The sequence below is a fragment of the Electrophorus electricus genome, chromosome 4, assembly GCF_013358815.1.
Source record: "Electrophorus electricus isolate fEleEle1 chromosome 4, fEleEle1.pri, whole genome shotgun sequence".
Taxonomy (NCBI): Eukaryota; Metazoa; Chordata; class Actinopteri; order Gymnotiformes; family Gymnotidae; genus Electrophorus; species Electrophorus electricus.
The window spans coordinates 6,150,060-6,163,917 of record NC_049538.1 but is presented as its reverse complement, the minus strand read 5'-3'; the positions used below and the strand labels follow the sequence as shown (position 1 = coordinate 6,163,917).

Sequence of the window (13,858 nt, the reverse complement as noted above, 5' to 3'; positions counted from 1 at the left end):
TCTCGATGCTTGTCGTCCATGAGACTTGAAGCAAGGTATTTCAAGCCGAGCTGTACTTGAGGTTCGAAGTACTTGAGGTGCAGATCAGGCTTTGACCATTGACCTCATGTATGAAGGGGCTGGTCCATTTTTGGCTTTGTAGGCAAGCATCAAGGTTTTAAAACTGATGCCTGCAGCTACTAGGAGCCAATGAAGGGAGCACAGCAGTGGAGTAACGTGTGAACTTCGGAAGATTGAAGACCAGTCGTGCTTCTGCATTCTGGACAAGTTGTAGAGGTTTGATGGCTCTTAGAGGATCACCAGCAAGTAGCGAGTTGCAGTAGTCTAGCTTTGAGATCACAAGAGACTGCACAAGCACCTGGGTAGCTTCCTGCGAAAGAAAGGGTCGAATCCTTCGTATGTTACAAAGGAGGAATCTGCAAGACCGGGTTAGATTAGAAACATGAGTTGAGAACGACAACTGGTTGTACAAAGTTACGCCCAGGCTATGGGCAGCTTTGGATGGTGATACCAGGGAGTTCTCAAAGGAAACAGTAAGGTCGTGGTAAGGGTTGGGAGTACCTGGGATGAACAGAAGCTCAGTTTTACTGGGGTTGAGCTTCAAGTGGTGGGCTGTCATCCATGACGTGATGTCAGTCAAGCATGCCGAGATACGTCTGGAGACCTGCATGTCAGAGGGTGGAAAAGAAAGAAATAATTGAGTGTCATCAGCATAGCAGTGGTAGGAGAAACCATGAGAAGATATTACATCACCAAGAGAATGAGTATACAAAGAGAAAAGAAGGGGGCCCAATACTGAGCCTTGTGGAACATCAGTGGAGAGTTTGCATGGTTTGAACATGGATCCTCTCCATGTCACCTGATAGGACCAGAGCCAGTCACACCAAGCCTGGAAAGAACAGAGAGAAGAATGTTGTGGTTCATTGTGTCAAAGGCTGCTGAAAGGTCTAGAAGAATCAAAACAGATGACTGTTTGGCAGCTTTAGCGGCATGAAGTTTCTCAGTCACCGCTACGAGGGCCGTTTCTGTAGAATGTGCCAGTTTATAGCCAGACTGATTGGGATCGTGCAGCTGGTTCTGGGTGAGAAAAAGAGACAATTGATTATAAACTGCTCGTTCAAGGGCTTTTGAGAGGAAAGAGAGAAGTGATACCAGTCTGTAGTTGGTAACGCTGGAGCTGTCAAGTGTGGCCTTCTTGAAGATTGGTACCACCCTGGGGGTTTTGAATGCAGTAGGCACATATCCAGAAGATAAGGAGTTGTTGATGATGACAGAGATGAAAGGAAGCAGATCTCTTGCGATTGTCTGGAACAGAGCAGAAGGAATTGGATCCAGCGGACATGTAGTCAGATTGCTGGAAGTCAGGAGATGAAGAATTTCATCTGAGGAGAGAGGAGAAAAAGAAGTCGGAGAGTTGGATGTTGGGGAATGCACATTAGTTGGAGGAGTGGGAACAGAGGAAAAGGACTGGCGGATTGCTGCAACCTTCTCCTCAAAGGTGATAAAATCTTTGGGAGTAAGAGATGGGGGGCAGAGGGGGAGGATTAAGGAGAGAAGAAAAAATTGTGAAGAGCTTGCATGGATCAGATGATGATGATTTGAATTTCTCACTGTAGTAGGATGACTTTGCAGATGTTACTTCCAGTGAGAACTTGGAAAGGAGAGACTTGTATGAGCTAAGATCTGAATCTATGCGCGATTTCCTCCACCTCCTCTCTGCAGTCCTTAGTTCTCTCCTGTGGCAGCAAAGTGTTTCTGGGGCAGGTGGGGAGGACTTAGCGAGTCTAGAGGAGAGAGGGCACAGAAGATTCATTGATGAGGAGAGTGTAGAAATGAAAGTATTTGTAACTGTATCCAAAGAGAGAGAGGATAGAGAGTCAGGGTGAGGAAGGGTGGACAAAATAGTAGAAGTAAGGGAAGAGGGAGTTATGGAGTGCAGATTGCGACGGAGGAAGGAGGAACATGTTGGAGAGGACTGGATGGAAAGAGAAGGAAGGGAGAGAGAGAAGGATAGAAAGTGATGGTCCTGAGAGGTGGAGGGGGGTGACTGCGATGTCCAATGGTGTGGTGGCACGGGTGAAGATCAGGTCCAGAACATTGCCCGCTTTGTGAGTCAGAGGAGAGTGGTTGAGGGTGAGGTCAAATGCTGTCAACAGTGGAAGGATGCAGGAGGAATGCAGCTTGTCTGATGGAAGGTTGAAGTCACCAAGGAGAATGAGTGGATTTCTTTCAATGGGGAAATGACTCAGAAGGATGTTGAGCTCATCAATGAAGTGATCTAGGGAACCTGGAGGGTGGTAGATGACAATGATAAGAAGTTTGGTGGGGTAAGACACTGTAATGGCATGAAATTAGAAGTGCTTTATACCAATTTGCAAGGAAATCACTGGTACCCTTGTAAACTTTCCTGGTCCAAATGATTACAAATGCATTTACACTGTATATGAAAGGAAGCTGCTTGCAAAGCGGATCAAATGCTAAAGTTTTTTTTGTTGGATAATATTTTGTAGTAGAAGCTGCAGACATGGTGTCCATCAGTGTCGTGGGTCACACAGGACCAATGATTGAGGGCACATGGTACGAGCTCCGGTGTGACGTTCAGAAAGTTGCTCCTGATCCGCTCCTCACTGTGAGGTGGTACAAAGGACAAACTCTACTGACAGATACGTCCTTTAATGACTCCATCAAGACTCCAGTGGACAAGTCTGCGACATACTGGATCTTTGCCAACACAACTGATGATGGAGCTGAGTACCGGTGTGAGGCGGTGCTGAGACAGAGACAAGCAGGACCTCAGCCTCCTACAACTAAGATGTCAGAGCCTCTTCTTGTTACAGTATACTGTGAGTACACCACAGACTGTCTCCTTTACGCTTGATGACATACTATTCTGAAATCTTAAATATCAGTTCAGTTTCAGTTGTTTCTGATGGATCTCTGAGATCATATTTCATTCATAAATAATAAACAAAGGAGTGTAAACAGTTTTATTTGGTTCAATGGGGAAATGACTCAGAAGGATGTCGAGCTCATCAATGAAGTGATCTAGGGAACCTGGAGGGTGGTAGATGACAATGATAAGAAGTTTGGTGGGGAAAGACACTGTAATGGCATGAAATTCAAAAGAGGAGATGGAAAGTGTAGAGAAGGAAAGTGGATTGAAACGCCACTCTCGGGACATTAGTAAACCTGTGCCACCATCCCTGCCGAGACGCCTCGGAGAATGCGTAAGTGAAAAGGCAGAGGACAGGGCAGCCGGAGTCGCCGAGTTCTCAGGGGTGATCCATGTTTCTGTCAGAGCCAGGAAGTGTAGGAAGTGGAGGGATGCTAATGCTGAGATGAAGTCAGCCTTCTGGACAGCAGACTGGCAGTTCCAGAGCCCTCCTGCCACCACGATATGTGATGGTGTGAAGCGTTGTGAGTCAGTGAGGTTGCTGAGATTGCGACATCTATGATTGTGTCGAGGAGATCTGTGGGATATGTGGATAGGAATTGTGAAGCACATTTCAGATGCTTGATTTGTGGATGTATGAGATAAAGGATTAAGATAATATGAGAAGATACCTAGCTGAGTTTGTGAAGTCCTGTAGGTGAGATGTAGATGAACTGATTGAGAACACCACCAAACCTCCTCTAGATGTTGATTAGGAGTCGTCCTAATTTAAATCAGTTCAATAAGTGCTGAGCCCGCCCCTCAATTCACACCTAAGCTCAGGGCAAAACTACACCTGTAGTGAGTAATCACTGCTACCAAGCAACTAACAACTAGGTTTAGACAACAAGCCTTGAATTTCACAGAATCTAAGACAAAAGTAAGTGAACTCAGAGCCTACCTTAACCAACCAGATGATAATCTAACGAGACAAACCAAAGCACAGGTGTTTTAATTTGCACTGAGACTGGGAAAGACCCAGTGAACCCGAGACCGGAGCATGTGTAGAACTGATCCACCTGGATGGGCCGATCACCTAGATGCATGCTGATGTACAAGAGGCTTTAAGAAGATGATGATTTTTATTGTACAATCTCCAGTCACTGACATGAAGATTGTAAAACCAGTATTGTAAAAGGTTCCAATATTTTTGTAACATTTATATAATAACATTCATTATAGACATACTCAGTTCTATTACATCAACCCAAATGGCAATATCAGACACAATATAGTGCACATTGTCTCTGATACTGTCATTTGGATTGATGTATTAGAACTGTGTATGTCTATTATGAATGTTATATAGGGTTATATGGTGTTTTTGATTTACTTTCAAGCCTTTTGTGTTTGTTTTGTGTGTGTGAGTAGTTTTTGGTTGTGCATGTGAGACAATATCTAAGTTAACTTCTTATTAGACTCTGTAGCATTTGTGCCATATTTGTAAACATATACAACCGGTTTGTTATAAATAAATGGCAAAACTGCACTCAAGTAGTAGGTCTAAGCAGTGATGAGTTATCACCTGTACTACAGAGTCAAACCAGCTCTGTGCTACCGGCACCTGTGTGCTGTTCAGGGCCACAGAACCCTAGACCTTACATATACAGGAAGCATTCAGCTAGGGCTGAAGCGATTCCTCAAGAAACTCGAGTGACTTGATGAATAAAAATCACTGAGTTCTTTACATCGTAGCTTCTTTTAATCCATATAACTATGGATTAACAACTTATTTGAAGTTTTTTTTTTTTTTTTTTTTTTTCATATTTTCTTTAAATAGTTTCTTTAAATAAGCACCCTGTAAAGCCAGGGTGTGCACTAAGGGGTGATTTTTCTGTTGTGAGAAAACCAAGATGGCTACTTCCTCAATGCAAGATTTCCTGTTAAGCAACGCGCTGTGCTCGAAACAGACAGTTAATACTCACGCCTGAATCCAGTACTTGGTCCAGTATAATTCTTATATTATTCTTATATCCTTATATATTCCTCCTCTTCCTCATCCTCTTCACCATCTTCATCACCTTCATTACTTGTCTGCTGGGTAAAGGGAACCATGCTCCATCTCACAAGCCTGCTGTTGATTATACTCATAAATGTCGGTAAGTGCCCACCTTTAAGTGAACTGTTAACAGCCATAGGCTAGTCTTTACGCTCGTTCAGTGTATTCCTTTCCCACGGGCCACATGGCAGAGATGGAATGGCTGCTTTGCCGTCGCCTAATACGTGACACATTTCTTGCCTTGGCTTCCAATGTGGTGAATGTTCTTGTGATGGATATGTTCATGTTTGACACTTTCTTTTGAAGCAGGATGAACAGTAGTGATCAAACTCTTAAAAGTAATTGATAAGCTGGGTATACAAATGCATAGTGGTTATAATTGTTAGCAATTTTTTTTAACCTTGTTGGAAAACATCCTTGATATTTCATATGTGAATGCAAAATGAAGCATTTGCATTTCATTAAACAAACTTTTAATCAGTCTCTGTTCAGATAAAATGCTTACCTCCTCATGGTGGTTTCATTTGACAAGCACATACTATCCACATACTATCTACAGAAGCCTATGTGAGTGCATATGGCACTCGCACATTCTTTAAAAACTCCTGCACTCATGGGGTTAGAAGACTTTTATATACAGAAGAGGATAAGTTTCTCAATTAAGAAAGATGAAATTGCTTAAAAATACATTCCATACAATATATATATAAAGTCCAATCCACTGCAGTTATACAGGGCAAACTCTTAGAGGTGTGGTGGGTGCTACTTTCGAAATTTTGCGTTTCTCCAATTTGCGGCCAAGCACTGTCAACAACTTCTTGAAAAAGCATCAACATCAACAAATTATGTGTAGCCTGTAAAATGTCTCTCAGTAGGGATGAAAATATTTTTGAGCAATATTTTTGCCTCTGGATCTGGTATCTATTGGAATATGCTTCTAAGTTATTTGGAAATCAGTTAGTAGTTAACCACTGATACATAATATTAGCACTAATTTAGTAATATTTATTTAGTACAATGTTTTAGAATTGCAGTGTATAATGGCAACTACCCAAAATGCGAGCATTTCTTTAGAGACCCTTGAGTAAAAGCACAGGATCAAAGTCGCTGTTCAGAAAACACAAAGAGTTTATACATGCGAACAATCCAAGCACAGTAGGCACTGTAGACAATAACCAAGCCAGAGAGCAGAGAGCCTGACTGACTGGGGAATCCAGCCTCAGTGCTACCTGCACCAAAGTCATGCTTAGTGTCACAGGACCTTACTATGTACACTAAGCCTCCAGCTTTAAAGAAGTGCTTTACACCACTTTGCAAGGAAATCACTAGTACCCTTGCAAACTTTCATGGTCCAAATTATTACAAATGCATTTACACTGTATATGAAAGGAAGCTGCTTGCAAAGCGGACCAAATGCTAAAGTTTTTTTTGTTGGATAATATTTTGTAGTAGAAGCTGCAGACATGGTGTCCATCAGTGTCGTGGGTCACACAGGACCAATGGTTGAGGGCACATGGTACGAGCTCCGGTGTGACGTTCAGAAAGTTGCTCCTGATCAGCTCCTCACTGTGAGGTGGTACAAAGGACAAACTCTACTGACAGATACGTCCTTTAATGACTCCATCAAGACTCCAGTGGACAAGTCTGCGACATACTGGATCTTTGCCAACACAACTGATGATGGAGCTGAGTACCGGTGTGAGGCGGTGCTGAGACAGAGACAAGCAGGACCTCAGCCTCCTACAACTGAGATGTCAGAGCCTCTTCTTGTTACAGTATACTGTGAGTACGCCACAGACTGTCTCCTTTACGCTTGATGACATGCTATTCTGACATCTTAAATATCAGTTCAGTTTCAGCTGTTTCTGATGGATCTCTGAGATCATATTTCATTCATAAATAATAAACAAAGGAGTGTAAACAGTTTTATTTGGTTTGTATGATTTCAAAACCAAAATTGAATGATGAAAGATACATGGACCTTTTCCCATCATTAAAAAAGGTTCAGAATGAGTTGAAACAGATTCAGTACTTTTTCCCAATAGGCTCTGAGCAGGTCACCTGCATGTTACTCATGTTCCTTTCTTTTGGCAGGTAACTGTCCTGTTGTTCTTCAGCCTCCTGCAGTGGTGGTGGAATACGGAACGTCTGTCTCAGCGAACTGCTCCACTTCCAAATCACATTTTGGGATGGCCTGGGAGGTGCCTCAGGGAGCTGTGGACCCGCAGGAGGGTGTCCAGCTGATCACCTGGAACTTGTCTAGGCTTGAGGACTGGGACATAAAGCCATTATGCTACATTAACATAAAAAACCAAACAAAACCAGATAAAAGGCATCTCCCAGTTATTGTGTATAGTGAGTTGCTGCGTCTTACTGGTTGCCTTTAATACTTATTCTTTTTCCTAAAAAAACCCCCCAAAAAGCACAAAAATCTCACTTTTTTTGTGACAGAAACTCCAGACAATGTGTCCATTAGCATCGTGGGTCACACAGGACCAGTGACCGAGGGCACACAGTACGAGCTCCAGTGTGACGTTCAGAATGTTGCTCCTGTTCACCGCCTCACTGTGAAGTGGTACAAGGGACAAACTCTACTGACAGATACGTTCTTTAATGACCCCACCAAGACTCCAGTGAACCAGTCTGCTACACTCCAGATCTCCCCCAGCAGAGCTGATGATGCAGCTGACTACTGGTGTGAGGCAGAGCTCAGACTGGGACCAGCAGCACCTCAGCCTCCTCCTACAATGAAATCAGATCCTCTCCACATCACTGTGCATTGTAAGCTAATCTTCACATATGAATACTGGTCATTATCACAAGCATCTAAGATGTATGACAATGTCGTGTGATTCCGGGCGCTCTAATGAAAGATAAAATTCTGTTGTCACCATGTTTTACACATAATGACACGTTATTATGCGAGTTAGATGTGGTAGATTGCTGGAAGTGGAACGGTGTGCTTGGTGTAATGATCCCTACTCCGCTTAACTCCTAGATGGTCCTGAAATTTCCGACTGTCCTGAGTATGTGTGGCTAAAGGAGGGAGAGAACCTGGAGGGCTACTGCAGTGTCACAGGAAATCCACTGCCTGAGCCTAGATGGCTGAAGGCAGGGAAGCCCACTGACCCCACCAGCCCACTCAGGAGGACAGAAAACAGACATAATTACACCATGTACATTAATGAAGATACTCGGCAGCATCTGATGGTGTTTGTGATGTGTAAGTATATTGATGTGTTTTATGGATTTCTTTCATCTCATTTTAGGATGAGTGTGGTAGGGAGGGAGAATCTGAAAAGCATTTGAAGTGCTTTAACTTTGTCTGTGTCCACTGGCAAAATGAGAAAATGTGGATCATGTGAGGATCAGATTCCCCATCTGTGGATGGGGCTTCATGAGACTGCATTCGGAAAGGCTGGAAAAAGACTGTAAACAATGTGCTAACCGATTTAGGCAGCTTCTGAATTTCACTGAAAAGATGGCAGTGTAAAGGAAAGCATTGGCTAGATTCATACGCTTCAAGGAGAGAGTTCACCAGCCTCACCCTGTTGGACCAGTGATGACATCACACAACTGAAGACGTGCAAATAGTTGACATCACTTATAATTATTTTCAGAATACAATGGCCAAAGAAATCAAGTAATAACAATAAATGGGACTTTACACACTAGTGATGCACACCTGATAGCATGCAGTGTGTGGCTTTCTCTGTTTTTCTGCTTTCTACATAACACTACACATCCTCAACTTAGGCTGTCTTCTCCCCTGCTGCAGATGGACCAGAGATTTCATGTAGAAAACATATCACAGTTCTAGAGAATGACAAAGTGGAGCCCAACTGTACAGCTGAAGGTTTTCCACCACCTGAAGTGACTTGGTTTAAGGAGGAACAGAGAGTGTATTTCCCAAAAAGAATGCAAAGGGCTGATGCAGGGAAATACGTCCTAGTAGCAGTGAACAACTCCACCTCCAATCACACACTGGAAATCGAGGTGCAGTGTAAGTGAGTGTTTTTCCATGCCAATAAAGAAGTGTACATTTTCAGTAGTGGTATACATTCCCAGTACATCAATAGTAACCATAGTAACATGGCAGAGAAAGGTGGCCTTATATGGACTTTGCTCTTTTCTCAGACTCTCCTTCGGGCATTATGGGGCTGAATGATCAGTCTGTAACTCAGGGGTCCAATGTGGATCTGAATTGCACTTCCTCTGCCTGGCCTCGGCCAGATTATGAATGGATCTACCACCCAGAACCCAACGTGAGGATTGTGAGTGAAGACGGCGTGTCCAAGCTCTCCATAGCCAGTGCCAGTGGAAATAACACGGGCACGTACACTTGCATTGCCAGCAATACTCTGGGGAAAACGAATCTGACTGTTAGAGTTGATGTCCAAGGTAAGGATTAACCTTCTTACTATGGGCCTGTTTGGATTAGTTTTGGACTAAATTACAATGCCAATGGGGAAGGACCATTGGAAACCTTTCTTAGTCTAGACACAGAGCCACTATTATAAAACAACTATCAATGTTGCACATTTTTAAAACTCTGACAAAGTATTAAACAACCAGTACATAGGATAAGGATACTTCACTATTGCACAGTAGCTGTCATTAATGTTTTTGTCTGTTGTTGCACAATCATCAAACTATTTATAGAAATCCCTAAATAAGGGGATATCACAACATTGCAACATTAAATTCATTCTGACAAGACCATTGCATACCATGATATGAGCACTTAGAGGAAAACAGCTGGAGTTTCTTAGGAAAAATTAGTTCTGGTCCCAAATGAACACAAGAACATTTAAAGTCTTTAATTATATTTTAATGAAAGTGCAAAAAGCTGGGGATATACCAGAAAGACAAATGTCAAAATCACAGCTGTTATTCAATCACAATTACAGGAGTTAGGGGTTAAATGCTTGAAATTGTGTGGTATTGATCCAAACTGTAACAATTATGGGTTCCAGACCATGTGAATTCTTACAAGTTAAATGTAAATAGGTAATAAGGGTTGTACAACATGGCACAGATTTGTCAAACACAGTATGTTGGCTGTATCTTGAGGTTATCTTAATTTATCCTGACTGTTCCAGGGATGGACTGTCTCTGGGTTTACTTTAGCACGCAATGAGAACCTAACAGTGTTTTGACTTGGGCAGGGTGCAAGTAACAGGGCAACGTTGAGGATAAACTCAGTTTTCATCGATTGTGGTAGTCAAAAACTAGGAAGATGGTTCAGTGCACTGAATGCAAGGATCACACAACCCATTTCCAGGCAGCACTTACCTCAGGCTCTTGGAATAGAGTATCGTTTGAAGTCATTACAAAAAATAAAAAATCTTCTTGTATGAACAGATAATGTGCTAATGATGTTTTCTCGTATAAATATTATATTTCGCTAATTCGGTTTTCACTTATATCGACTTCTGTAAGGCTGGCCATGTGATAGAAAAACACAGCCAATGGCTGTTTTAAGGACATGGGGCATTTTAATCACAGTTACGCCTATTTGTTGGCTAAGTGGGGGAACCTGCATGAAGCTGGCAACTCTTCTGATCAGAATGAGAATATATGTATTTCTGTTCGTTTGTGCTGGTTTGTGTAGTAAAACTCACCGTTTCTGTGTTTGTACCGTTTTTTGAGAAATTAACATTTTATTACCTGTGATGTCACCAAACATCACGCAAAACAGTCTCATTCTTTTGCTTCCTTTGTGTTTGTCTGTGCCGTTAAAATAAACGAGAGATTTAACACGTGGCAGCAGGAAACGGCCGCTGCAGCAACCGGAAATGGCACGTATCGTCAGCTGCCACGTCATTGTTGCACTTCGCGTTGCAGCTGCCACTAGATTATGGCACCTGCCTCTGATGATGACAGCTCCTTTGAGTAAACATGACTTTTAAAAAATATTTACTAACAAAGATCGTCTTAAAAAGTCGAGTGCGTATTTTCATCCAAGACCATTAAACTTCATACAAATCATTATATTTAATAGTTAGATTATAGTGATACTGATATTTAATATTAAACAGCTTTTTGTGTGATTAGACATTACGTTTCACTTGACATTCCACTAAAGAATATCAGAGGAATCTCTGGAAGCTGGTCCACACAAGAATTTCCAACCTGTGGCAGCTTACCCGTGAAGCAGTTTTTCTGTGTTTATGTGCTATCCAAATACCGTTTAAACAGGGTCAGATGATGGATGCGGGTTTAAGCATAAAAAATAACTTTCTCACAGTATATGCTCTTTTTTATGCAGGTGCAGAGGCTCTATGTCCTCTTATTGTGAACCCTTTTAATGTCGTCTTGGAATACAGACAATCCGTTGTGGTGGAATGTAATACGTCAGTGTCACCTTCGGACTTGCACTGGGAATTTTTAAACCACAGAGTTAATAATGGAACCCTGCTAGTTAACTCCTCACAGTTTAAGAACTGGGATGAAACGCCCCGGTGCACCGGAAAATTTATCGGGCTTGACACCTGTACAAAACATGTGGACATTACTCTATACAGTAAGTGCGCAGTCTTTTATTTAGGTGTACAAAACATGTGGACATTACTCTATACAGTAAGTGCGCAGTCTTTTATTTAGGTGCACAAAACATGTGGACATTACTCTATACAGTAAGTGCACAGTCTTTTATTTAGGTGCACAAAACATGTGGACATTACTCTATACAGTAAGTGCGCAGTCTTTTATTTAGGTGTACAAAACATGTGGACATTATTCTATACAGTAAGTGCGCAGTCTTTTATTTAGGTGCACAAAACATGTGGACATTACTCTATACAGTAAGTGCGCAGTCTTTTATTTAGGTGCACAAAACATGTGGACATTACTCTATACAGTAAGCATGCAGTCTTTTATTTAGGTGCATACCAGTACAAACATTTGTTGGTCTATTTTCTTTGATCATTTTTACTTTTTTTGTTAACTTTTTTCTTTATATTTTTTCAGGCATTTTTTATAATATTTATTCCTTTTCAGAAACTCCAGACAATGTGTACAATAGCATCGTGAATCACACAGGACCAGTGATTGAGGGCAGACAGTACGAGCTCCAGTGTGACGTTCAGAATGTTGCTCCTGTTCACCGCCTCACTGTGAAGTGGTACAAGGGACAAACTCTACTGAAAGATACGTTCTTTAATGACTCCATCAAGACTCCAGTGAACCAGTCTGCTACACTCCAGATCTCCCCCAGCAGAGCTGATGATGCAGCTGACTACTGGTGTGAGGCAGAGCTCAGACTGGAACCAGCAGCACCTCAGCCTCCTCCTACAATGAAATCAAATCCTCTCAACATCACTGTGCACTGTGAGTGCTCTACAGAATGTTCTGTCTTCTTCACACACAACTTATGTACACAACATTGAACTGATAATCATATTTATTAATGAACAAATTGAAAGTAATATATAAAAAGACTGAAGAGGTATAAATATCCATTAAAACTTAACATAATATTCAGTGCCACAAACTACTATAAAGACATTCTTAATACAGTCTTTGATTTCATAAGAAACAAATCTAATGAAATTCTGCTGCTAATATTTTCATCTTTGCTTGAGTTTTTCTTCTGCGCACTGACGTTTAAATATTCTGTGACCTAAATATAAATTGGTTCTAATTAGTTACACCCACAGCATCTCATTAGGCATACAATATATATAACACAAAAGCATATATAACACATATATAACACAAAAGCCTTCTCCACAGATGCTCCACAAATTGTGTCCAGAATGAACTCGGTGCTGGTGCCGATATTTAGTGACGTGTCACTGAACTGCAGTGCTGAAGGGAATCCAGAACCTACAGTGATGTGGAGCTTTAAAAATCAAACTATCATCACTGGGAGGCGACAGAGTACACTAACAATTTCTCGAGCCACATCCGCTAATGCTGGCATATACACATGCACTGCTACCAGTCTATCTTGGAGCCAGACACGGGAAGTCAAGGTGGAAGAAGGTAGGCGATGTGAATGTCGACTATAAGACATATTCCCTTTGGGTAATCTTATGTCATTATGGATTGCTTATGTATGAAATAAATAAATATAAAATATTTGATCATTTAAAAGGCAGTAAAAGAATTGACTCCTGCTTCCTACACTTATTTAGTCAAAGTAGCATGTGCAAAACCCAGTATTGATTTTATTCCTATTAATCGGAATCTTTTTTCTTCTCTTTTTTCTTTGTAGATTACAGATTTCTACTTATATCAGTTTTTATAATAGTTTTTATAATTATATTTCTTATAATATTGGTAGCATACAAGAAAAAACGAACTAGAAAATATGACATAACGCGTAACAATAACTGCATGGCCATGAAGCCATTGAAAAACAACTGACATGCGTAATTTGGACATGACAGAAAATGGCTAATATATATAATATATAGCAACTACTTGAAAACAAAGTGTATAATACTGAAAGCTGAGGGAAAAGTCTGAAGACAGCACGTTCCTCCATGCACACCTACCCCAACCTTTCAACAGACAGACAAGAGGCAAGGACTGTTGATCAGTGACATGAGTAAACATATTGTGGAGGTCGGTTTGCATTTTTAATGCTGTAACCTTTTTTTTTGTAATTAATGACATTAGCCTTACATTTACATTTTATATACTGTATTTCAAACTTTAAACTGCTTCGTTATAAATAAATGTGGTTTGTAAAGAATTGCATGCATTTTATTTTTTACTTTAATGTCATGAATCAAATCACACATCACTGCAATATATATATATAATCTTTTTTTTGGGGGGGGGGGTGATTTGGTAATCATCAGAGTGTAGGCAATGTTTAAGAATGCTTTATTTCAGTCACGAGTGGTCACAGATATATGTCTGATGCAACAGGTCCAATATAGAAATTAAACCACTCCTAGGATGTCCTAGGATAC

General features: G+C 41.2%; 1 protein-coding gene across 2 annotated transcripts; it reads left to right on the top strand.

Annotated features, from left to right (window-relative positions):
* The first annotated feature begins 3,950 nt into the window (after window positions 1-3,950).
* On the top strand, window positions 3,951-13,627 carry icam5 (intercellular adhesion molecule 5). Of its 2 annotated transcripts, none has more exons than XM_035525800.1 (11): window positions 3,951-5,031; window positions 6,384-6,713; window positions 7,026-7,286; window positions 7,383-7,712; window positions 7,930-8,154; window positions 8,710-8,934; window positions 9,069-9,332; window positions 11,203-11,457; window positions 11,934-12,263; window positions 12,669-12,920; window positions 13,153-13,627. In XM_035525800.1, exons 1-11 carry the CDS (start codon window positions 4,986-4,988, stop codon window positions 13,302-13,304), a joined length of 2,670 nt encoding a protein of 889 aa, XP_035381693.1. In that variant the 5' UTR covers window positions 3,951-4,985; the 3' UTR covers window positions 13,305-13,627. The 2 variants fall into 2 exon arrangements, with proteins under 2 accessions (XP_035381693.1, XP_035381692.1); XM_035525799.1 differs by having other exon boundaries at window positions 6,381-6,713.
* The last annotated feature ends 231 nt before the right edge of the window (window positions 13,628-13,858 follow it).

Excerpts from the sequence above, each read along its gene's own strand:
- icam5 (XM_035525799.1), top strand. The coding sequence starts at position 4,986 with ATGCTCCATCTCACAAGCCTGCTGTTGATTATACTCATAAATGTCG. Across the intron at positions 6,714-7,025 it reads TCTTCTTGTTACAGTATACT|GTAACTGTCCTGTTGTTCTT; the intron begins GTGAGTACGCCA and ends TTCTTTTGGCAG. Across the intron at positions 11,458-11,933 it reads TGTGGACATTACTCTATACA|AAACTCCAGACAATGTGTAC; the intron begins GTAAGTGCGCAG and ends ATTCCTTTTCAG.